Below are 26,322 nucleotides of genomic sequence, written 5' to 3' on the forward strand. Positions count from 1 at the left end.
GACTCAATCATGGACACACTTACTGACAGTTGTGGCTGCTTTGTGTGATGCATTGTTGTCTCTACCTTCTTGACCTTTGTGCTGTTGACTGTGCCCAATAATGTTTGTACCATGTTTTGTACCATGTTTTGTGCTGCTAGCATGTTATTATATTGTGTTGCTACCATGCTGTGTTGTCTAAGGTCTCTTTATGTAGTGCTGTGTTGTCTCTTCTTGTGATGGGTGTTTTGTCCTATATTTATAGTATTTTTGAAATAATTATTTTCATCCCAGGACCCCGTCCCCGCAGGATGCCTTTTGGTAGGCCGTCATTGTAAATAAGAATTTGTTCTTAATTGACTTGCCTAGTTAAATAAAGAAAAATACCATCAGCATTCTTTAATTCAACATTGAACACAGAAATGTTCATTTTAATAATGCAGATTCTCAATGCATGACTCATGTGAAATGTGGACCTTGGAATTCTTAATCATCAGGTTTATATGGATGATTCACATCCTTACACTCCAACACATTTTCCCCTGTTACTTTGTCTGTTTGTTCCCTTCCTCCATAAAGCCTTGTTTGAAAAACCTCTCAAAACATTCCTATGTCTCTGATGACCTCCAGGGGGAGAATGCTATCAATCCATTCGGCTGGTCACGTGGCATACTTACTCGTGTAGTGCAAGTTGGCCGACAAAGACAATACGGCACAAACACCAAGTCAACAACACACTTCTCTGCGGCTGTGGTGGGAAAGGAATGAGCACATTTTCAAGTAAAGCCCTCCAGAATTTACATGAAAGCATTTGAAGTAACTCAACTAATTAGCAATGTTCATTACCGATCTCTAAGTAATGTGACTGTGTCTGCACAACAGATGGAAAACCAAAGTATGGGATACAGAGCTTGCCAACGGGTGGTTTTTCTTACAAATAGCCCCACAACACAACAGGGTGAGTAAAATGGGAGCCGGTCCCCTGTTCCAAGAGGGGGAGGAGTTGAGTGGAGACCATAAAGGTTTGGCGCTGGAAAAGGGGAAGCCATAGTTTGGGTGTGTCTAAAACTGTTGGGGTAGAAGAACAGCGCAGGACAGAACAGGTTGGTAAAATAATGCTTTTCTGCAACATGGCCACAGGTGATGAAGAGTGTGAAGTCAATGAGAGGCAAGATGAAAAAAAAAAAAAAAAACACCCATCCCTTCAAGGTTGCACATGTCCTAGCACAAGACCTGGACTTTGAGGTGGATGGCCACGCCTTGTTATTAGGGGGACGCTAGGCACTTCATCCAACCGACATCTGTCAAAATTTCTGTGAAACAAGCCCTGAGACAGGATGTGTGTAGCCCTGTGCCCCTCCTGCCAGCTCCAGTTTGGGATTCACTGGGCTACACCACTCACACACCTTAGTCATAAAAAGCAACATGGGAATGGCTCCTGCAGCACAGCCGAGACATGTCAGGTCCTGTGTCTACTTTTAGAGTGTTGGTGGAGGATAAATATAGTGCGTTCGGGAAGTATTCACCCCATTCTATTTTTTCCACATTGTGTTACGTTACAGCCTTATTCTAACATGTATTAAATTGTTTTTCTCATCAAATCTACACACAATACCCCATGACAAAGCAAAAAACGGTTTTTAGAAATGTTTGCAAATTTACAGTTGAAGTCGGATGTTTACATATTTAGGTTGGAGTCATTAACTTGTTTTTCAACCACTCCACAAATTTCTTGTTCACGAACTATAGTTTTGGCAAGTCGGTTAGGTCATCTACTTTGTGCATGACAAGTCATTTTTCTCAACAATTGTTTACAGGCAGATTATTTCACTTATAATAATCACATTTCCAGTGGATCAGAAGTTTTTACATACACTAAGTTGACTGTGCCTTTAAACAGTTTGGAAAATTCCAGAAAATTATGTCATTGCTTTAGAAGCTTCTGATAGGCTAATTGACATCATTTGAGTCAATTGGAGGTGTACCTGTGGATGTATTTCAAGGCCTACCTTCAAACTCATTGCCTCTTTGCTTGACATCATGGGAAAAATCAAAAGAAAATCAGCCAAGACCTCAGAAAAAAAATTGTAGACCTCCACAAGTCTGGCTCATCCTTGGGAGCAATTTCCAAACACCTGAAGGTATCACGTTCATCTGTACAAACAATAGTACGCAAGTATAAACACCGTGGGACCACGCAGCCATTATACGGCTCAGGAAGGAGACGCGTTCTGTCTCCTAGAGATGAACGTACTTTGGTGTGAAAAGTGCAAATCAATCCCAGAACAACAGCAAAGGACCTTGTGAATATGCTGGAGGAAACAGGTACAAAAGTATCTATATCCACAGTAAAACGAGTCCTATAAATCGACATAACCTGAAAGGCCACTCGGCAAGGAAGAAGCCACTGCTGCAAAACAGCCATAAAAAAAGCCAGACTACGGTTTGCAAATGCACATGGGGAGAAAGATCGTACTTTTTGGAGAAATGTCCTCTGGTCTGATGAAACAAAAATAGAACTGTTTGGCCATAATGACCATCCTTATGTTTGGAGGAAAAAGGGGGAGGCTTGCAAGCTGAAAAAAACCATCGTGAAGCACGGGGGTGGCAGCATCATGTTGTGGTGGTGCTTTGTTGCAGGAGGGACTGGTGCACTTCACAAAATGGATGGCATCATGAGGCAGGAAAATTATGTGGATATATTGAAGCAACATCTCAAGACATCAGTCAGGAAGTTAAAGCTTGGTCGCAAATGGGTCTTCCAAATGGACAATGACCCCAAGAAAAATGGCTTAAGGACAACAAAGTCAAGGTATTGGAGTGGCCAGCACAAAGCCCTGACCTCAATCCTATAGAAAATGTGTGGGAAGAACTGAGAAAGCGTGTGTGAGCAAGGAGGCCTACAAACCTGACTCAGTTACACCAGCTCTGTCAGGAGGAATGGGCCGAAATTCACCCAACTTATTGTGGGAAGCTTGTGGAAGGCTACCCGAAACTTTTGACCCAAGTTATACCATTTAAAGGCAATGCTACCAAATACTAATTGAGTGTATGTAAGCTTCTGACCCACTGGGAATATGATGAAAGAAATAAAAGCTAAAATAAAATAATTCTCTTCTGTTATTCTGACATTTCACATTCTTAAAATAAAGTGGTGATCCTAACTGACTTAAGACAGGGAATTTTACTAGGATTAAATGTCAGGAATTGTGAAAAACTGAGTTTAAATGTATTTGGCTAAGGTGTAAGTAAACTTTTGACTTCAATTGTGTATATATATATATATATAAAACTGCAATATCACATTTACATACGTATTCAGACCCTTTACTCAATACTTTGTTGAAGCACCTTTGGCAGCGATTACAGCCTCAAGTCTCCTTGGGTATGGCACACCTGTATTTGGAGAGTTTCTCCCATTCTCTGCAGATCCTCTCAAGCGTTCTCAGGTTGGATGGGGATTGTCGCTGCACTGATATTTTAAGGACTCAAGAGATGTTCGATCGGGTTCAAGTCCGGGCTCTGGCTGGGCCACTCAAGGACATTGAGATTGTCACGAAGCCACTCCTGCGTTGTCTTGGCTGTGTGCTTAGGGTAGTTATCCTGTTGGAAGGTGAACCTTCGCCCCAGACGCACGTTCTGAGCACTCTGGAGCAGGTTTTCATCAAGGATCTCTGTACTTTGCTCCGTTCATCTTTCCCTCGACCCTGACTAATCTCCCAGTCCCTGCTGCTGAAAAACATCCCCACAGCATGATGCTGCCACCATGCTTCACTGTAGGGATGGTGCCAGGTTTCCTCCAGAGATGACATTTGGCATTCAATGTTAAAAGTTAAAGGTTTAAGTAACTTCGATCAGGATTTAAAGCTACATTGGACTGTCTTTTAAACTGGTTAATGAAGTTACTGAGCTACAAGTAGTTATACAATACCATTTATCAGTCCTGCAACTATACAATTACATCAATCATATTCTATTCAGATCTGCCAGTCAAGTTGAGCGAGGGACCCCTTTTTCCAGTCAGTGTGAACTGTGATCAAATAGGAAGTCATGGGCCAGGTTCTATATCATAAAATTTCACTCCCAGCTGCATATTCTATGAGTCTAAACTAATAGCGCTAACATTTATATAGGGCGGCGCACAACTGGCCTAGCATCATCCGGATTAGGGTTTGTCCAGGGTAGGCAGTCATTGTAAATAAGAATTTGTTCTTAATTGACTTGCCTAATTAAATAAAGGTTAAACAATATCTCTCTATACACTGAAATTCTTAAAGGGATACTTAAGGATTTTGGCAATGAAGTCCTTTATTTACTTCCCCAGTCAGATGAACTTGTGGATACCTTTTTAAGTCTGCGTGCAGTTTGAAGGAAGTTGCTAACTAGTGTTAGTGCAATGGCTAACTAGCATGCTAGTAGATACCATAGACTTCGTCATTCCGCTAATGCTAATTAGCATTGGCTCACAAAACAACCTCTAACTTTCCTCATACTGGATGCAGAGACAAACATGGTATACAAGAGTCCATCTGACTCTCAGGAAGTAGATAAAAGGCTTAATTGCAAAAATCCCAAAGTATCCCTTTAAGCCTCTCTATAGGGCATTCATTTACTTTCAGGACATGACTCCGGTTTTCTGACAAATGTAGCCTACATAGTGACTAGGGATTAAATGCAAATGTTTAACCCCGTGTTTCCCAACTCCAGTCCCTGAGTACCCCAACAGCACACATTTTTGTTGTAGCCCCGGAAAAAACCGTTTCAATTCACAGAAGGCTTGATGAATGCAAGTTGAATCAGGTGTGTTTGTCCTAGGCTACAATAAAAATGTGTACTGTTGGGGTACTCAGGGACTGGAGTTGGGGAAACACTGGCCTAAAAAAAAAAAAAAAAACTGGAAAGTAACATTTAATTAAATAAAGTAAAATGCAAATATGTTACAACAAGTACTTTTGCCTAAGTAAAAGAAAATAATCCCCAGGTCATTTATGTTGAATCCTCTTTTGGGAAGCTCTCAATGCTGGTACTTTAGAGTAGTTATATAAAAACAGCCTTTTATGTGGGCTTAAACAATTATGTAAATCAGTTTTTGAACCATCAGCACGTGAGCCATACAGACAAAAATGAACAGTGGATGTTATCCACTTTTGTGCTTGACATGTTACATCAAGTAATCCATTTATAATTTCGCTCAATCGTTCCCTGAGGTATTAACTGTGGCAGGGATGGAGGACTGGGCTGATATGGATGGGTAAAACTGACATTGAAAAAAGTCCTATTTGTAGAACTTTTCATAGGAATAAAACTCTGGAACTGCAAAGTTGTTTCCCCTTCAATTCCAGCATTTACTTCTATTACTTAATTTTCTTCGTGTTATTCACTAATTTGTTATCACTTACACACTGTGCCACATTTCTTTTGTCTTTGTATGCCTCTATTTCGTCAAAAAGTCACCTTTCCTTTATCCAAATAATGATTCTCCTCGGTGGCAACGTATTTTCAATGGATTCAATGGTAGTTCTTTAGTGTTCCGATTTCTATGGGCTTTTCTCCTGCTTCCAAATCTGTGCCAAAGTGTCTTTGGCTGTGCTAGCAAGTTTTCAGCTGTTATGTCTCCTACTGGCGCTAAAAACGGACAATTGCCATAATGTTTGGCGTTTCATTATTCAATTAGGGTATATAACAAACCAAACATTAAAATAATGTTATAGAAGGTAAAGTAAAAATCCAAACTGGTCTGTGGATGAATATCAGTATACAGTATAAAAAAATAAAAAATAAAAATAAAAAATATACACCGTCCTGCCCTAGGCCCTGGTCTAGTGGCACACTGTAGGGAATATGGTGCCATTTGGAATGCTGCCAGAGCTTCTATGTTCTACCTCATGTCAGACGTGTGACAGAACCACAGGATGCTAGCTGACTGCAGATTACCTGATATCACGGTGCACACCTTAGAAAGCGGAGAGAAGAGCGGGAGATGGATGGAGCGGGTAGTGAGATGAGCGAGACCGAGAACTAAAAACAGGTAAAAACAAAGCCTTTTCCACAGAGAGATAAGATGTAAAAGTACACATTTGTTCTTGTCTAGGCCAAAAGGTTCCATTTGAAATCCCTTACAGCATTTTATGTAGAGAGTTTAAAGAGGAAAACAAAATAAAAAAGGACATGGTCACTTGATCAAGTGCATGTGGCCTATTTCTTCAGGACATGACTCAGAAGAACAACATTTCCTGGCTGTAACGCACCAACTCAACCACTTAGGTATGAATTGTGAAAGGGGCCAAATTAACAGTCTATGTTCTCATGTAATAATATATTTGAGGAAAGAAAACATTAAGCTATTTAATTTCCTTCCAGTTTCCTTCGTCATCTTGCCGAAGACAGAGAGAGCATTTGAGGCAGTGTTCAATGTGGCATTTCATTCGCCCGGCCCTGGCCTAACCAATGCTTCACGACCACATTTTCCAAGTCCGGGCCCATTCATAATGTGGTCATTGACAGCAGTGAACTACAAGACTGGGCTGCGGCAGAAGGGGGAGGTAGGCAAGCCTGTAGCTCCAACCGTCGTTTTTCCTCAGACAGTTCCTTTCTTTTTCAAAGACACTCTTCAGTAATTTTTTTTTTGATATAACAATACTCCTCTATCATGAGCGGGGCAGTATGATCTCTCCTGGGGGACACTCTGTTGAGCGCTTGTCTGTGTCGATAATTTCATGGATCCATGTCAGCTCAGCAGACTGAGCTTTTATGCATGATTTTTCTGGTTCCATTTTCAGTCATTGCCAGAGGTAATTGGTGTCTGACTAGGACAGCGTTACAGATGTGAGACACTGCCTCAAGGCTAAGATGGAGAGAACCTCAGACCTTGTTTTCATGCAGATGTACATATGTCTGATTCATTTGGCTAATGAGAGCAGTCTAATCATGTCTATCATGTAGAAAATACAATATAAAAGCAGAACGCTGCTGGGTATGATGACTTCAGATATGAAGCAGTAAGCATAACTGAAGATATTTGAAGAAATTAAAGGAATAGATGACTGTGGCAATGTAATTTGGCCTCAACAGAACATAGACATTGAGCAATGACTAGAACTTATCCAGTGACCTGACTGGTTGACTTCCTCGAAAGGACACAAGTTAAATGGAAACAGAACTACGAGACTGCAAGTGGCCACTGAGTCACTTTAAAGCAGAAGCTTTGATGGGTGGATCCCGAGTCAAGTGGTAGGGAAGAGGAACATGGCTTGTTTCCTGTATCTCTGAGCTACTGCAGTGAAACTCCTTGCCCCTCTGCCTATTCTGGACCTAGCCATTGTCAAAACAAGCACACTACTGCTACACGAATGACTGACTGACACACACTACAGCTGAGTGGGTGTAATTTCAAACCGGTTTCCATTGATAATTGCACTTACATTTCAATTAAAGAGAGTATACAGTGGGGTACCAGCAAAGTCATATTTTCAACTTTGCGCGAGAAAACACCGGGCAAGTGGATATCTGCCACACCTGGCTCTCTGCACAGCTGGTTAAAACCTGTCAAATCCCTTTTTAAAAAGAAAAACAATCCACCACCAGCTTTCTCCCAAATGGACAGTCACCTATTAAGTCCACTTCCTATCACTAATCAATTTTTTTGCAATGCATGTGGGTGTGGCACACCGGATTATCAATCTGGCTCTATCGGTTTATTGTAAATATGCACCGCACAGCTTGGACGGAGGAAAAGGCACCATGCAACCACATTAGCTACGCTGGCATCAGATTAGAGGGGCTGTGGAGGCTCCTGCTGTGTGCAAATCTAGATCATGCTGAATATAGGCCTCTGGCAACACCCTGATGCAACTTCACCATTAGTCACCCCTACTTCTCCTGCTAGGAACAACCTACTCCTTCCACATTGCATGGACTAAATCCTGCAATCCATTGCACGGACTAAATCCTGTTTTATGAAGCAGTTATAATCAAACTGAATAAATGGAATCTTCTGGGTTTTGAGAAATGTTTATTTTTAATATGACACCAATAGTGAAATAAGAGCCTTCAATGAAAACGTGGTATACAGCAACCGTTCATTTAATTTCCTAATGAAAGACGGGGAGAGGAGAGGCAGGGCACTTCACCAACGGCTTTCAGTTTGACCTGAGATATTCAGCCCACAGAAGGATTCGTCAGCATAAAACCAGTCCCATGTCCAGGTGACGCCATCCCATCTGTCCAAATCAATCTGTAGGAGTGTAATGAACCATCAACCTGGATTGTGCAGACCCATGATTGTATAATATCATAGCTGAAAAAGGTTCCTGGAAAAACATTCAAGGCTCTTGGTTAAGCGATTTCTCTGAAGAGGCTGCTAACATGCAGTTGCTGTGACATTGAGAGGCTTGTCAGTAGGGTAGGGCAGGATGGTAATGTGGTCTGGCTGATCAGCAGAGTGTGCAGCAATAGATGGGGGTCACTCAGTGGAAAGAGGAAGGGGCAGAAGGGATGTCCACTGTCCCACTGCGGTCAGGAAATGCTCTCCAACTCCGCTTGGGGACAAACGTCTTATCCTGCTGGCTTTTTATGGCCCTCGGTCAAACGAGACTGTCTTGTAAGCTCCAGCCCCTGAGGCACCATCAAAAAGGCCTTTCCTACACACACCCTCACAAAGCTGTTATATACACAGTCCCACACGACAACTTTTCTCACACACACACTTCCCATGGGGAGAACTCAGAATGGACTTCCAGTCTGGTTTCCTAAAAGGCCTGCCTGTTTGTCTCTTTTCAAAGGAGAGTGCGTCACCTTTCCTTCCCAACCCCCACAGCTTTCCTCTACAACAAACGCAGAGTGGAACCATCCTCAGTAAACTCACTCCAGATTGGCCACTCTCCAAGGAACGCCAGAGAAAACCCCATTGCCCGGACTAGTCTGCGCCTCCTGAAAAAAGGCACGCCACTTAAGAAATCCTCCTCGGATAGTGGATGGTTGTGTAGTTTTGTATCAAACGGACTCCTCGCGTGCATCACGCAGTGCCGTTTAGCCACAGGCCACAATAGGAGATAAAAGTTGTGACCTCATGCTCCAGATGGGGCTAATGCCTGCGAAAACATGACCCAGCTTTTCCTGGACCGCTCAGTCGCAAAGTGGTTTCAAATGGATCCAATTAAAAGAGTTTTACCACAGACTCAAACCCTGACAGGTCCCGCCTCATTCATTCATACCCTCCATGAGCCCTCTTCAGTTTGATAAATCTCTGGAGGTGTTACATGTGATTCACTTTTGATCTGTTCATATGTAGCTGCCTAGCTAGACACCTTTGATTCTGGATATAAACTGGCACAGCCAACGTGGGAGGACATTGTCACAAACTGTATTGCGAAACTAAACCCAATAGGTTGACAATAACCGTCTTCCTGCCAGACTCTAGCCATGTTGTTCACTAGTAGCATCATCCTACCAATGTCCAATTCTCACCAGCACACCAAACCATGTTCCGTCTTGCTCTTAAACAAACACCAGAATAACTGGTGCCCACATCTCCCCACAGCACAAGGCACTCAGTGTCTCGCAGCACGAGAGCTGGGCTCTGCGCATACCTACTCAGTTTACCCAGACACCCCCTCTCAGTGGTCTGCTGTGGCGGTGTTCCAGACAGTTCTCCAGGGTAAGGCCCGAGTGCTTCGACTTTGACTAATTTTGATTCCGCCCGAGGTAAAAATAGAATACATGAATATATCCTGGGGGACAGCACTCCAAAAACATATTAACTCTACTCACACAGTTCTAAATAGGTTCAGAACAATCAGTCCATGCTTTGTCTTTCAGTAACCTCAATCATATCATGCTCCTTCAAGTGTTGTCTCTAAAATGGAAGATCGCTAAATTCTTCCGCTAATTCTGTATGATATTGGTAACTAGGACAGACCTTCCCTTGGCTTCTGGATCCCTGTTGCGAGTCTTGTGATGTTTTCTTTGATGCATTGGACAAAAAGGAGTCTGCCTTGTATAAGACCAATTATGTAAAAAAAAAAAAAAAACAGGGTAACCAGTCATGAGGATCAACAGAAAAACAGTCAGATCATGCTGTTGACAATAGCCAGATAAAGCCTCTTACATCCACCGATTTCACAAATGATTCTAAATGTCCAGGTAAAAAAAAAAAATGGAACTATATACACTGCTCAAAAAAATAAAGGGAACACTTAAACAACACAATGTAACTCCAAGTCAATCACACTTCTGTGAAATCAAACTGTCCACTTAGGAAGCAACACTGATTGACAATAAATTTCACATGCTGTTGTGCAAATGGAATAGACAAAAGGTGGAAATAGGCAATTAGTAAGACACCCCCAAAAAAGGAATGGTTCTGCAGGTGGTGACCACACACCACTTCTCAGTTCCTATGCTTCCTGGCTGATGTTTTGGTCACTTTTGAATGCTGGCGGTGCTTTCACTCTAGTGGTAGCATGAGACGGAGTCTACAACCCACACAAGTGGCTCAGGTAGTGCAGTTAATCCAGGATGGCACATCAATGCGAGCTGTGGCAAAAAGGTTTGTTGTGTCTGTCAGCGTAGTGTCCAGAGCATGGAGGCACTACCAGGAGACAGGCCAGTACATCAGGAGACGTGGAGGAGGCCGTAGGAGGGCAACAACCCAGCAGCAGGACCGCTACCTCCGCCTTTGTGCAAGGAGGTGCACTGCCAGAGCCCTGCAAAATGACCTCCAGCAGGCCACAAATGTGCATGTGTCTGCTCAAACGGTCAGAAACAGACTCCATGAGGGTGGTATGAGGGCCCGACATCCACAGGTGGGGGTTGTGCTTACAGCCCAGCACCGTGTAGGACGTTTGGCATTTGCCAGAGAACACCAAGATTGGCAAATTCGCCACTGGCGCCCTGTGCTCTTCACAGATGAAAGCAGGTTCACACTGAGCACATGTGACAGACGTGACAGAGTCTGGAGACGCCGTGGAGAACGTTCTGCTGCCTGCAACATCCTCCAGCATGACCGGTTTGGCGGTGGGTCAGTCATGGTGTGGGGTGGCATTTCTTTGTGGGGCCGCACAGCCCTCCATGTGCTCGCCAGAGGTAGCCTGACTGCCATTAGGTACCGAGATGAGATCCTCAGACCCCTTGTGAGACCATATGCTGACACATGCACGTCCTACACGGTGCTGGGCTGTAAGCACAACCCCCACCTGTGGATGTCGGGCCCTCATACCACCCTCATGGAGTCTGTTTCTGACCGTTTGAGCAGACACATGCACATTTGTGGCCTGCTGGAGGTCATTTTGCAGGGCTCTGGCAGTGCACCTCCTTGCACAAAGGCGGAGGTAGCGGTCCTGCTGCTGGGTTGTTGCCCTCCTACGGCCTCCTCCACGTCTCCTGATGTACTGGCCTGTCTCCTGGTAGCGCCTCCATGCTCTGGACACTACGCTGACAGACACAGCAAACCTTTTTGCCACAGCTCGCATTGATGTGCCATCCTGGATGAACTGCACTACCTGAGCCACTTGTGTGGGTTGTAGACTCCGTCTCATGCTACCACTAGAGTGAAAGCACCGCCAGCATTCAAAAGTGACCAAAACATCAGCCAGGAAGCATAGGAACTGAGAAGTGGTGTGTGGTCACCACCTGCAGAACCATTCCTTTTTTGGGGGTGTCTTGCTAATTGCCTATAATTTCCACCTTTTGTCTATTCCATTTGCACAACAGCATGTGAAATTTATTGTCAATCAGTGTTGCTTCCTAAGTGGACAGTTTGATTTCATAGAAGTGTGATTGACTTGGAGTTACATTGTGTTGTTTAAGTGTTCCCTTTATTTTTTTGAGCAGTGTATATTGATTCTGAGACCTCAAACACTTTCGTACATCCAGTGGAATACTGTTATACTGTGTCACTAGTCAACTGATCACACAATGGTAAGATGAGAAGACTCACTGTCGAGACTAGGGATGTTAAACGGTTAACCATTAAATCGCTTAGCAGACAAAAATACACTTGACCAGTCATGCTTATCGGTCTACAGGTTAACTTGCATAATTTAGTGGAATTAAATTGCAGCGTGTGTATTTTCGTCAAAATACTGGTACTAGATGTAGGCCTAACAGTACTTGGGCAAAGTTTGGCAACATAGAAAAGGAAAACTGGGGGGTTGGGAAGTGATAATAACCTAATAAATTTCCTAGTAGATCTCAAGATAGCCCAAAAGGGGGGAAATGTGAGGTGAGAAAAAATGACTATTTGGACATGTGCTGTCATCGCCACTCAAAGAAGATGGATAACACTAGAGAGGGACTGAAAGCTGGAGCGCTGCGCTCCCTCCACAGTTCAAATACACAGCCATAACTTTTCTCCCGTTCTCTCCTTCCCTTTGTTTAGATTGTTTAGAAAAGGGGAAATGTATAGATATGTGGCAGTGCAAGTTTGCTTATAGAGAGCACGTGTCGCACAGGAACATTTAACAGACGCAGGAACTCTAAACACTTTGTCAAATTGTTCGCAGTGATAAATATTGCTTATTCCTCAAGTCATGTTGCTGTTGTAAATACTAGGTCAATCATGTAATGCCTTTGACCAGACATTTAAATATGAATATGAAAACCAATATTTAGTTAATTATTGCACAAGCCACAATGTGATGCTGTGTAGGTTATTGTGAGGTTAGAGAAACATCACATCATCCTCTCAAAAAATGTAATGGAGTATAGGCCTGAGTAACAGTTAGGGTTATACAAGAGGCAAGACTTATTGCACTGTCAAAACTATTTAAAACGTGAAAACATTTCAGACAAAGACAGCCTTGCAAGGCTATAATACAGTATGTGAATTTGGTGGGGAGATACGGCCTTGTTATTATAGCAGAAAGTTTGTCGCTCCAGGGACAGCTGTTTGGGATCATGCTCCAGTGCATTTGGTCAGTCGAGTGGGGGACGGAGAGGAGGGTAGTGAGTCAGAGCTTAAGGTGAGGCTCTGTGAGTAGAAAACACACATCCCTCAAGCTCAGTTTAGAATGTGTCCGCTGTTCAGGGATCCCTGCTGACCGGTGGGGGCGTGGGACATGGAGGGGTGGCAGAGGGGACAGCTGGCACTCAGAGGCCAATCTGTGGTGCGCCACCCCACTCCATCATTGGACAGCTGAGTTAATGAAGGATGCAAAGAGGGGGATGTGAGTTCAGAGTTAAATCTTGGTTTAATCAGACTAGAGAATCTCGTTTCTCATGGTCAGAGTCCTTTAGGTGCCTTTTGGCAAACTCCAAGCGGGCTGTCATTTTCATTTTACTGAGGAGTGTCTTCCGTCTGGCCACTCTACCATAAAGGCCTGATTGGTGGAGTGCTGCAGAGATGGGAGAACCTTCCAAAAGGACAACCATCTCCACAGAGGAACTCTGGAGTTCTGAGACCATAGGGTTCTTGGTCACCTCCCTCAGGTGGCTAGCTCTAGGAAGAGTCTTGGTGGTTCAAAACTTCTTCCATTTAAGAATGATGGAAGCCACTTTGTTCTTGGGACCTTCAATGTTGCAGAAATATTTTGCTACCCTTCCCCAGATCTGTGCCTCGACACAATCCTCTCTCGGAGCTCTACGGACAATTCCTTCGACCTCATGGCTTGGTTTTTCCTCTGACATGCACAGTCAGTAGTGGGACCTTATATAGACAGGTGTACCTTTCCAAATCATGTCCAATCAAACATCTCAAGGATGATCAATGGAAACAGGATGCACCGGTAAAATTTTGAGTCTCATAGCAAAGGGTCTGAATACTTATGTAAATAAGGTATGTTTATTTTTAATACATTTGCAAAAACATTTACCTGTTTTTGCTTTGTCATTATGGGGTATTGTGTAGATTGCTGAGGATTTTTTTGTTTTTTTATACATTTTAGAATAAGGCTGTAACATAACAAAATTTGGATAAAGTCAAGGGGTCTGAATACTTTCTCAAGGTACTGTACAAACTGTAAATACCAAACTAAATTAAACCATGCTATCCCTGAATCATTTGACTTCCATTATGCATGAAACATGAAAGCGATAGGAGCAGCATAGAACATCCCAGTGTTATAAAGGTATTTCCATGGCGAATCAAAGCATTGTCACACGGTTTGAAATGCTCTGTAGCAGACAGGAGTAATGGCGTTCTGCCCACAGGGAGGGCCTTTAAAAAACAGTGAACTGGGTCACGTAAATTTACAACGAAAACGATGTAAATCAGAGATCGGCTAAGTGAGAAGTTCAATTCATTCGAGGCAACAAATTACAACACACAGGCATTGTTTGTGTTGTATAACTTGTGATTAACTTTGGAAAGCTTATTCAATCGGAGGTTGTCTCCAAAATGCTGATGAGCGAGACCGCAGTGATTCAGTTGTCCTCTCAAGAAGATGAATGTTGCACCAAGGTTTAATCACATGAGAGACATTGCTATCTGAGGGAAATTGTGCAACATGTGTCTCTTGACTGGGGTTTTGGTCAGTCAAGGACTCAGACCATCACTGCACTGTCACCATCACTGCACTGGATGAAGCAACTAAAAAAATCTATTTGCTGACTTGTCACTGAATCATGTAAGTGTTGAGGAACCGAAAAAAATAAGGGAGTGGTTGAGGAATGGGGGGAAGGGGCCAGGCTAATTCAGTGAAAAGGGAGTTAGGGGGAGGTGTTAAGGTATTCGTGTCCCGTTTGCACTTGGGGGGAAATGGACCATGTCTGAAGGAGGGGAGAACACAGGCTGATTATTAGGGAGTAAGAGAACGGCAGATACCCAAAAATGTATGTCCACAATGTATGCTGTGTGGATCTATTTTGAAGTTTCAAAAGAAGATAACAAAAAGGACATATGCAACATTTGTGCTGCTATTATTTCCCAAGGGGAGAAAGTGAAATTGTTCAATACCACAAACCTAATTACTAATTTGAAAGTGAATCACCCCCCAGACGTTCAGCGACTACTTAGTGAAGTAGAAAAAAACTATGCACACACTTCCAACAACTAAACAAGTTCAAGTCGAGCAGTCATTTGAAAGAGTAAGAAAATTTCAGCGAGACAACTCAAAGGCGAAATCCATTAACGCCAAGATAATGGAATTCATTGTCCTTGACAATCAACCGTTCTCTGTCATGGATGATGTTGGCTTTCGCCAACTGGTTGAGCACCTTGAGCCCCGGTACACACTACCATGTAGGTGCAATTTTTCAGATGTTGCCCTACCGGAGTTACACAGTATTGTTGAAGCTCACATCCATGAGCTACTTGCTATGGTACTATTAGCTTCACGACTGACATTTGGACCAGAGACGTCCGTCCCATGAGCATGCTGAGTGACAGCAGTGGGTCAACGAGGATTTCGTACTGAGGAAAGCCGTATTGCATCCGCAAGAACGTGCTATGAAAACTGAGGATGGATCAACCTTGTAGTTACTCCACAATACTAACCTAATTGACAGATTGAAAAGGAAGCTTGTAAAGAAATAAAATATTCCACAACAAGGCACTAAAATAGTACTGCAAAAAAGTGTAAAAGGAATTAACTTTTTGTCCTGAATACAACGTGGGGCAAATCCTATACATTACTGTGTACCACTCTCCATATTTTCAAGCATACTGGTGGCTGCATCATTTTATGAGTATGCTTGTAATCATTAAGGACTGGGGAGTTTTTCAGAATGAAAGAAATCAACTGAATGGAGCTAAGCACAGGCAAAATCCTAAAGGAAGACCTGGTTCAGTCTGCTTTCTACCAGACACTGGGAGATTAATTCACCTTTCAGCAGGGCAATAAGCTAAAACACAAGGCCAAATATACACTGGAGTTGCTTACCAAGACAGTAGTGAATGTCCCTGAGTGGTAGAGTTACAATTTTTACTTAAATCTGCTTGAAATTCTATGGGCAAATATTGTACAACCCAAATGTGCAAAGCGCTTACCCAGAAAGACTCAGCTGTAAATCGCAGCCAAAGGTGATTCTAACATGTATTGACTCGGAGGTGTGAAAAGTTAAGACAATTAGATATTTCATTTTTCAATACATTTGCTAAAATGTATAAAAACATGTTTTCACTTTATCATGGGGTATTGTGCGTAGACGGGTGAGAAAAAAATTATCCAATGGGAATTAACACATTCTGAAGGCATTGTATATCAAGTCCAGCCAGGTTTTAGAATGGCTACCATGTTAGCGCTTTCATTCTCGAATAAAGGCAATGTAACAATACGAAAGCGCCTCCGACAATTCCCTATGAAATGACCCTCGGTAAACAAGCAAAACAGAGCAGGGAATTTAAAGGGATACTTCAGGATTTTGGCAATAGGCCCTTTATCTACATCCGCAGAGTCAGATGAACTCGTGGATACCATTTTTAAATGTCTCCGCATGCCGTTTTAAAGAAGTTGCTAACTCAACATTAGAAAGGTGTTCCTAATGTTTTGTACACAGTGTATATGACTCTGGTTTTAACACTGTTTTGAAGCTATACAGACAGTGTACATTGACTTTGTTTACAAACATTGAAGTAGAACAAGCTTATATTTTGGGTTCTGATGGTGTACAACAGTTGAACTAACCTTCAAGTATCAATGGATATATATCATTAATTTAACACCCCAAAAATGGAGCAATTCCAGATTGCACCTTTACGACGTTCTGGAAAGGAAAGGAGCCTAGGAGGACACCTGCGGGGCACTCTAAGTGGAGAGATAATGATGACTGGTCAATGCAGTGTTTTCCACAAGTACATAGAGTAGCCAGCCAAATAGAAACAGTAGCCAGCCAAATAGAAACAGTAGCCAGCCAAATAGAAACAGTAGCCAGCCAAATAGAAACAGTAGCCAGCCAAATAGAAACAGTAGCCAGCCAAATAGAAACAGTAGCCAGCCAAATAGAAACAGTAGCCAGCCAGGCGTCCCCGGCGCTGGGTTTGAAATGTTTTGCCAAAGGAGCTCTATTTTGGTGGCCTCTGCTGCATTCTAGTACCTTGATTCCATCTGAAATAGATAGCAAAATTATTGAATACTTTAATCGCATTTACCTACCTAGATTGGAAACATTTGCTGTGGTATTGTGTAGAAGACATGACTTTACAATTTTTTTAATTACTGAAAATGTATGAATTCAGTGTATTGTTAGTTGTTTTGGATATTCTCTATGTCTAGGGCCATATGATCAGGACTATTTTCTAAGTAAGAGAACATTAAATCTTTAACCTGTCTTCGAGACTGAAGTATTATTTACAGTTTTACTGCAAGACATGAATTGCCACAATGATGCTTGTACTTCAACTTATGCATTTTATTGGCCAAGGACAAATTTTCACTAACAGGGATGTAAACAAATGTGTGCACATAATTGAATTATTCAGACACGTCTCTTGAGATACCCAGAAGATCTGGGCTAGTGTCATGCACCTAGACAGCCAGAAAGTACAGTTTAGACATTTAAAATATAACAGTCCAAGCACTCTGCAAGAAAATAAAATTAATAATCCACATAATCTTAAATAAATGTAAAGGTTTAGTTTCTCAGGTTTTTGCTCTCAAAATATATATATATATTTTATAGAAAAACAAAGTTGGAATATTCTAAGTCCACAACAATAATTAAACACCAGGAGACCAATTTTGAGGTCTGGGAAAAATCTTATTTATTTATGGGTGTAATTATTTATTATTTAAAGTGTGCACCTAGCAAGAGGCTGTTTAGCAGTGTTTTTGTAGTTTGTAAAACAAATACCCACTGGATGTAGGAAAATAATCATGATATCATTCTGCTACTTTGTAGTTAACATTTAACATAAAAAAGGGTATTTGGGAAAGCCTTTCCATCTACCAGAAGACTGTTTTCATTAGCATTATCGCTAATGGCTAGACAGTGTAGACTCGTGCACCACACCCCCCCCACAGAAAGGGGCATTCTCGTTGCCTTTTCAGAAAGTTGCAGGAAATACGAATCACTGATGCATTCTGTTCATGTCTTATGATAAACTTGGGCAAATTAATTGAATATTTAGTTGATTTTCTACTAAGGTCAATACATTTTAGAATATTGTTGAATTAAGTTAATGCCTGGATTCCATGAGGGACCGTATCATCATATTTGCACCAGAATGAGGTTCTCCACTACCAATTGTTTTCATAATTTATCTGCAGATAATCTCCAGAAAGCATAGACCTAACAGTAGCCTATGCATCCATGGAAAGGAAACCTAGGAAATCCTTTGATTTACTTTTCCCGATGCGATACCATGAACATAACCGCTGCATGATATATTTACGGCAAAGGGATATAGGAGATTGACTTTATTCAATCAGTTCGACACATTTTATAAACTAGTCAATGCTTGCTGTTCAGTTGTCAAATCAACGCACAGGCCCTACTATGAGCCACGATGTGGCAAGCTATGTGAAACACGCGAAAGAAAATAATTGGTGTCAGATAGTAATAATTAGGCTAAGTCGTGGATTTCAACTCATCGTTACCACTTACATTACATGGGACGTTCAAATTGACGACCATCAAGCTCGCTCTCCCTCCTCCATGTAAAGAAATTTGACTGCAACCAGAGGTCTGTATATAATGACGAGATGCTCATGTCTCCGCCCTAACAATTGGAGACTTTGTCCCAAAGGCGAGAAGGCATACGATAAGCTTAAATCCAAAATAAGCCCATAAAAGGCATCACACGACCCTTTCAGAAGAAAAAAAAAAATCTAGAAATATCGAACCTCAAATTGAAAGCGATAGATTCAAAGCCGATCAATGTTTTTGAGAGAGTGAGAGAGCGAGAATGGGAGGTGCATCTGGAGAGGTGTGTGTGTGTGTGTGTGTGTGTGTGTGTGTGTGTGAGAATGTGTGTGTGGATTATGACAGAGCTGTTTGTGCAGGAAAATAAAAACAGAATTGAGCACTTTAGATGTTTAATTGTTTTTATATTATATATATATTCTGCTTAAAATCATCCAAAAACTGAGCACATGACTTTAATTGCTTTATATGAAATTAACGTGGGGAAAAAACAAATCAAAATATAAAAATCGCAGAATTTCAGAAAAACTGATGCAAAAATCAAGCATTTTTGGCCACAGAGATCGAACCAAAAATTTACGAAATCCTGGAAGGACTGATATCTATTAGTGATGGGGGGGGGGGGGATTCATAGTTACATATCGGGATATTATTTGAGACGATATCGTATCGTTTTGACAATTTCACAATATTATTTTTGCGCTAGTTGGCTGTACCTGCACAAAAACTCAGTATTTTTCCTTCATAGCTTGCTCTCAATGTTCTTTTAATAAGAAACAGGGAGCCAATCTTTTTTCAGCACTTATTTCCATGATTGATCAAAACTTGTTTTCTCATGGCTCTCTTATCCCTCTGCAGCAGACATATGGTGAGCAATATGTTTGGAATATTGTATTGCAATAAAATCACAGTATCAAATCCCAATACATAGAGAAACGCGATAATCGCAATACATATATCGGCACCCAAGTATCGTGATATATTGCGAGGTCCTTGACAATTCCCAGCCCTAATATTTATACTTATTCCATCACTCCTTTCAGTTCCCCGTGAGTGTCAGTAAATTGTCCAGGGTCAGTCAGCAAAGAGTAATATTATCACAGCCATTGCATTGACATCCCGTTTATGGCAAGATACTATTAGGCCTAACTGAAGATATGAACATGGCCAGTGCCACTGCGCACCAAAAACAACAGACCAGGCAGGATATAAATATCCAAACAAAGGTGACTTTAGAAGAACAAAGTTAAATGGTAGCTAGCCACACCTTTTTAAATGCCATATCCGTAAAGTTCATAGAAACATGTCAAACGATGTTTATATTCAATCCTCAGGTTGTTTTTAGCCTAAATAATCGATAATATTTCAACCGGACAATAACGTCGTCAATATAAAAGGTAAACAAGAAAGGCACTCTCTCGGTCGTGCGCATGAAAAAGCTCTGTGACACTTTAGGGTCCATTCATTCAGACTGCCCTTACTTCCTCATTTTTCAGAATACAAGCCTGAAACAATTTCTAAAGACTGTTGACATCTAGTGGAAGGCATAGGAACTGCAATTTGAGTCCTAAGTCAATGGATACTGTAATGGCATTGAATAGAAAACTACCAAAAAAAAACAAAAAAACTACTTCCTTAATGGATTTCTCAGGTTTACACCTGCCAAATCAGTTCTGTTATACTCACAGACACCATTTTAACAGTTTTGGAAACTTTAGAGTGTTGTCTATCCAAATCTACCAGTTATATGCATATCATATCTTCTGGGCCCGAGAAGCAGGCAGTTTAATTTGGGCATGCTTTTCATCCAAAATTCCAAATGCTGCCCCCTACCCTAGAGAAGTTAACCCAACCCCTCTCAGTTGTGAGACGACCGCTGCTGACGAACATTCAAACTTTGCGTCCTCTTCAGCCATAGTCCGTGGAAGAAAAGGAAGTTATCAAAACACAGAAGAACATGAAAATATATGGTTTCCGTGATGGCTTTATGGGATTGCTACCAACTTGTAAACAATTATCCCATTCCTACAAGTACTATTTTAATAGTAATGTTAAATAATACATATTGGCTGTCATGCCAATTATACTGAATAAAAATTAAAACGCAAAAATGTCAGATTTTACCGAGTCACAGTTCATATAAGGAAAACAGTCAATTTAAATAAATTCATTAGGGCCTAATCTATGGATTTCACATGACTGGGCAGGGGTGCAGCCATTTTACTTTTTTTTTTTTTTTTTTTTAATCCACTGGGGGAGCCAGGCCCAGCCAATCAGAATTAGTTTTCCTTACAAAAAGGGCTTTAATACAGACAGAAATACCTCAGCACCCCACCCCCACTCAGACAATCCCACAGGTGAAGATGGTGGGTGTGGAGGTCCTGAGCTGGAGTGGTTACACGTGGTTTTTGGTTGTGAGGCCGGTTGGATGTACTGACAAATTCTCGGAAAAAAACATTGGAGGCAGCTTATGGTAGAGAAATGCCAATTGCACGCTCCCTCAAAACTTGCGGCATTGTGTTGTGACAAAACTGCACATTTTAAAGTGGCCTTCTATTGTCCCCAGCACAATGTGCACCTCTGTAATGATCATGCTGTTTAATCAACTTTTTGATATGCCACACCTGTCAGGTAGATTGCTTATCTTGGCAAAAGAGAAATGCTCACTAACATGGATGTAAAAAATGTGCCAAAAAATAATAATTAAAAATAAAAAAGTTATTGAGAAATACACTTGTGTAAAAAAAAATATTATGTACGGCGTAATGAAATACATCACGATGTAAACAGGGCATCACTCAACAAAACCTACACAACCACTGAGTTGCTTTGCAGAGTACGTAGACATTGCTTAAACATTTCCCCATGGGAACTTATGGACACGTGACAGAAGCATTAGCTTCTCTAAACGGTGATAGGGCTGTGTATGCATGGCTGCACGCAAGGCTTGACAAAGCACCTTTATACTTTGTGTTATTACAGCAAGAAATGCACGTGCAGGGTCTGCCTTACTGTGTAAAGTCTAACTTCAACATATTGGCCAGGAACATAAGCAGATCATGTAGTAAACTTTTTTCTTTTTTAAGAGGTGCTATAACAAAAGAACCAAATACAAGGGAAAGTGCCAAGTACTTCCACTCTGGGGGGGGGGGGGGGGGGAAACAGCAGCTCCATCCAAGTCAGGGCTAGTGACACCGATAGTAGCTGAAGGTCTGGTTACAGAGAGCAATGGGAAAACTGATAGTCTTGTATTCATGTCACATCAAACTGGATGCAGGGGGGGGGGGGGTCTAACACTATCTCAGGTATAATGATCTAGCATTACCAGCTCACATTGTTCAAGTGGTGGATAATGAGAGGCCTGGCTGAGGGCACGCCCACTGTTCTTACTGCAGTTTTTCCACTTGAGTGCAAAGAGCAGGTCGTAAATTGTTGGTCGCAGGTTTTAGGCTGATAATCTGACAATACACTGACCCAGTACACAAACAACTGATGGAATGATAAAGACTGGCACACTTTTAAAAAATGATGCTGATTTTCATGGGTAAGATTCAACTGTAATCCTTAGCAGAAAACAAGCATGAAAGAAACTGGCAGTTTAACATTTCAATCTGTTACAAAATATGAATATTTCAAAACAATTAAAAGATTCAAAGGCCACGATACTGTTGTATAACAGCAATGTAAATGGTTCAGTGTGATAATTCCAATACTGGATTGTGTCACTTGATCTCTAGGGATAGGGGGGGGGGGGGAAGTTTAGTAACAGTATCACCACAGAGGAAACTGACACTTTGTACTGTACTTCAGTGCCATGTTAACTGAAAGCACATGAGCTGAAAACATGCGCCTGTGCGCACGCACACGGAAGAACTGTCCTGCGAATTCTCAGATCTTCTGCCCTTTGGGAGTTCTGTTTTTAAATGTATTTGTGAGACCCTCACCCTATCTGCTGCTTCTTAGAAATACACAGAACCTCAGATGGAAATACTCCGTTTCAGTAGAAGCTTATTAATAACCAGTTACACTTGTACCCTTATAAAGGGTTGAAAATGGCAGATTTGGGCACTAATAAGTACCTAAATTGGAACGTAGTGGCTGTACATTAACATATTATACATGACATCATAGCTCTGGCTTTGCCTTTCCCAGCTCTGAATAGGTTTAGACTAACATAAGTTGCGTGACAAGAAGTTCCCCCATCCCTTCTGGTAATTGGGCGACATATGCACATTTTTAATAGTCTGAGGCAAATACTGTAAATTAAGATGACTTTGTTTTTTGAAAGATTAGACGTGGAGGATAATAACACTGATGTCATACAAGTAAGCCAAACACCCGTGAGTCCAAACGTGCACTTCACATTTACATTGTCAACATTTATGATCACTATGTTTGATGTAGTGTACCAGTCAAGTTTGGACACACCTACTCATTCAAGGGTTTTACTTAATTTTTTACTATTTTCTACATTGTATAATAGTGAAGACATCAAAACTACGAAATAACACATGGAATCATGTAGTAATCAAAAAGGTGTTAACTTCTTGGTGTAGGGGGCAGTATTTTCACGTCCGGATGAAAAGCATGCCCAGAGTAAACTGCCTGCTACTCAGGCCCAGATGATAGGATATGCATAGTAGTAGTATATTTGGATAGAAAACACTCTGAAGTTTCTAAAACTGTTTGAATGATGTCTGTGAGTATAACATAACTCATATGGCAGGCAAAAACCTGAGAAAATCCAACCAGGAAGTGGGAAATCTGAGGTTTGTAGTTTTTCAAATCTTTGCTTATCCAAGATACAGTGGAAATGGGGTCAACTGAAATGGGGTCAGTTGGTGGCCTCCTTCCGTGGCCTCCAACTGCTCTTAAATGCAAGTAAACCTAAATGCATGCTCGTCAACCGATCGCTGCCCGCACCTGCCCGCCCGTCCAGCATCACTACTCTGGACGGTTCTTACTTACAATATGTGGAGTGGACAACTACAAATACCTAGGTGTCTGGCTAGACTGTAAACTCTCCTTCCAGACTCACATTAAGCATCTCCAATCCAAAATTGAATCGGCTTCCTATTTCACAACAAAGCATCTTTCACTCATGCTGCCAAACATACCCTCGTAAAACTGACCATCCTACCGATCCTCGGCGATGTAATTTACAAAATAGCCTCCAACACTCTACTCAACAAATTGGATGCAGTCTATCACAGTGTCATCAGTTTTGTAATCAAAGCCCCATATACAACCCACCACTGCGATCTGTACGCTCTCGTTGGCTGGCCCTTGCTTCATACTCGTCGCCAAACCCACTGGTTCCAGGTCATCTACAAGTCTCTGCTAGGTAAAGCCCTGCCTTATCTCAGCTCACTGGTCACCATAGCAGCACCCACCCGTAGCACGCGCTCCAGCGGGTATATCTCACGGGTCACCCAGAAAGCGAATTCTTCCTTTGGCTGCCTTCCAGTTCTCTGCTGCCAATGACTGGAACGAACTGCAAAAATCACTGAAGCTGGAGACTCATATCTCCCTCACTAGCTTTAAGCACCAGCTGTCAGAGCAGCTCACAGATCACTGCCCATAGCCCATCTGTAAACAGCCCATCCAACTACCTCATCCCCATACTGTATTTATTTATCTTGCTCCTTTGCACCCCGGTATCTCTACTTGCACGTTCATCTTCTGCACATCTACCATTCCAGTGTTTAATTGCTATATTTTAATTACTTTGCCACCATGGCCTATTTATTGCCTTACCCCCCTTATCCTACCTCATTTGCACATACTGTAAATTAGACTTTTTCTACTGTATTATTGACTGTATGTTTGTTTATTCCATGTGCAACTCTGTTGTTGTATGTGTCAAACTGCTTTGCTTTATCTTGGCCAGGTCGCAGTTGCAAATGAGAACTTGTTCTCAACTAGCCTACCTGGTTAAATAAAGGTGAAATATATATATATATTTTAAAAAATTAAGCACCACAGCAAAAAGTCAAAATCATAGACTGACCTACATGCACCATATTTGCAAAGTGTAAGTGCAATTCAGGACACATGCAGCCAGCACAGTTGACTTCCATTCAACAAACTACAATTGTCTACGTTATCTATTGTGGCATCAATAAGGGATGGAGACGGATGCATATCTTTGGCTTTACCTCTTGTTCCAGTCGCCATATCTGCCACCTTCTGAAAGGCATCCAGGAAAGAGCCTGTGACGACGATAGTTGTCCTAAAAAATAAAAACAAATACAATGATAAACATTACAATTAAACCACTTTAAAAAAAGGCATATTGCAGTGAAACATTTGATTTTCCTGTGTTTTAAATACACTCAGCGGTCAGTTTATTAGGTACATCCATCTAGTACCGGGTCGGACCGGCCTTTGCTTCCAGAACAGCCTGAATTCTTTGGGGCATGGAAACATATCCCAATTGGTATCAAGGGACCTAATGTGTGCCAGGTAAACATTCCCACAACATTACACCACCAGCCTGTACCGTTGAGACCTGGCTGGATGGGGCCATGGACTAATGCAGCATTCGCCAAATCCTGACCAACATCAACATGATACAACAGAAACGGGGTTTCGACGGACCAAGAGATGTTTTTCCACTCAATTGTCCAGTGTCGGTGATCGCGTGCCCACTTGAGCCACTTCCTTCTTGTTTTTAGCTGATAGGAGTGGAACCCGGTGTTTCTCGTCTACTGCAATAGCCCATCCATTACAAGAACCGACAAGTTGTGTGTCCGGAGAAGCAGTTCTGCACACAACTGTTGTACTGCGCCGTTATTTGCGGCCCACCTGTTAGCTTGCACGATTCTTACCACTCTTCTTTGAATACTCATCAACGAGATGCAGCAGACTGGATGTTTTTTTGTTTGTCACACAGTTCTTGGTAAACCCTAGACACTAGAGCGTGAAAAGCCCAGGAGGCCAGACGTTTCCGAGATACTGAAACCGGCATGCCTGGCCCCGACGATCATACCACGCTCAAAGTGGCTAAGGCCACTCATTTTGCCTATACTAACATTAAAATCGAACACTGAATGCCTTGATGCCCGTCTGCCTGCTTTATAAAGCAAGCGATCGCCACATGACTCACTGTCTGTAGGAGCAAACCATTTTCGTTAACTGAGTGGTGTACATAATTACACACTAGTGAGGTTGGAATAATATGGTGAAATTTTGAAAATGCCCTTAGTGTAAATTTCAGGTAAAAAATGTTAAAATGTGTTAGACTAATAGCCTCCTAATAACCAAAAACAGCTTGTTTTTCCCTCCCCACTCAGACCACTGACAGTCCTATCAAAATTCATGCATGAGAAATGTCTCTTTGCTAAGAAGCCATATGTTTATTTTTGACCATTTTAATTTAAATCACAGTAAGGTACTTAAAAGTGTAACCCCTATTTCTCAATGCCAAAAACACATATAAAAGTAAATTACAGTACCCCAAGAAAATATATCTAAATAAACTCTTAAATCACTTATTATAATATTATGCTGTTCTAAAAGTTGGGTTTGAGGTTCTCCAAATCAGCTCTAACTTCAGAAACAATCCCATAACAGCTTCACACAATCAACAAAAAACACTGAATGTGGCGGGCGAATTGGGAGTCTACTCGTCAATCTGTGGGGCATATTTTATCCATGACAACTTCCACGGCTATCAACACTGGAAGGAGGGCTTTAGCAAGAAGTTGCTTCTCAAAGTGGATGCTGTCCCTACCATCAATGTGGCTTCTAAAGCATCTCAAAACAGCCAGCAGCAGAGACCGAGCATTATATTACTATGGGCGTAAACATAGAGCTTGAACCTCA

The 26,322-nt window shown here is 41.8% G+C and overlaps 1 protein-coding gene across 3 annotated transcripts in view; it reads right to left on the reverse strand.

Annotated features, from left to right (window-relative positions):
- mtss1 (MTSS I-BAR domain containing 1) overlaps positions 1-26,322 on the reverse strand; it is a 131,779-nt gene that overhangs the window by 82,566 nt on the left and 22,891 nt on the right. For all 3 annotated transcript variants that reach the window (XM_039015174.1, XM_039015167.1, XM_039015159.1), the window contains exon 3: positions 24,654-24,727. In XM_039015174.1, the coding sequence (XP_038871102.1) occupies positions 24,654-24,727 (74 nt within the window). The remainder of the gene's footprint in view (positions 1-24,653; positions 24,728-26,322) is intronic.

Source organism: Salvelinus namaycush, chromosome 2, assembly GCF_016432855.1.
Source record: "Salvelinus namaycush isolate Seneca chromosome 2, SaNama_1.0, whole genome shotgun sequence".
NCBI classification, from domain to species: domain Eukaryota; kingdom Metazoa; phylum Chordata; class Actinopteri; order Salmoniformes; family Salmonidae; genus Salvelinus; species Salvelinus namaycush.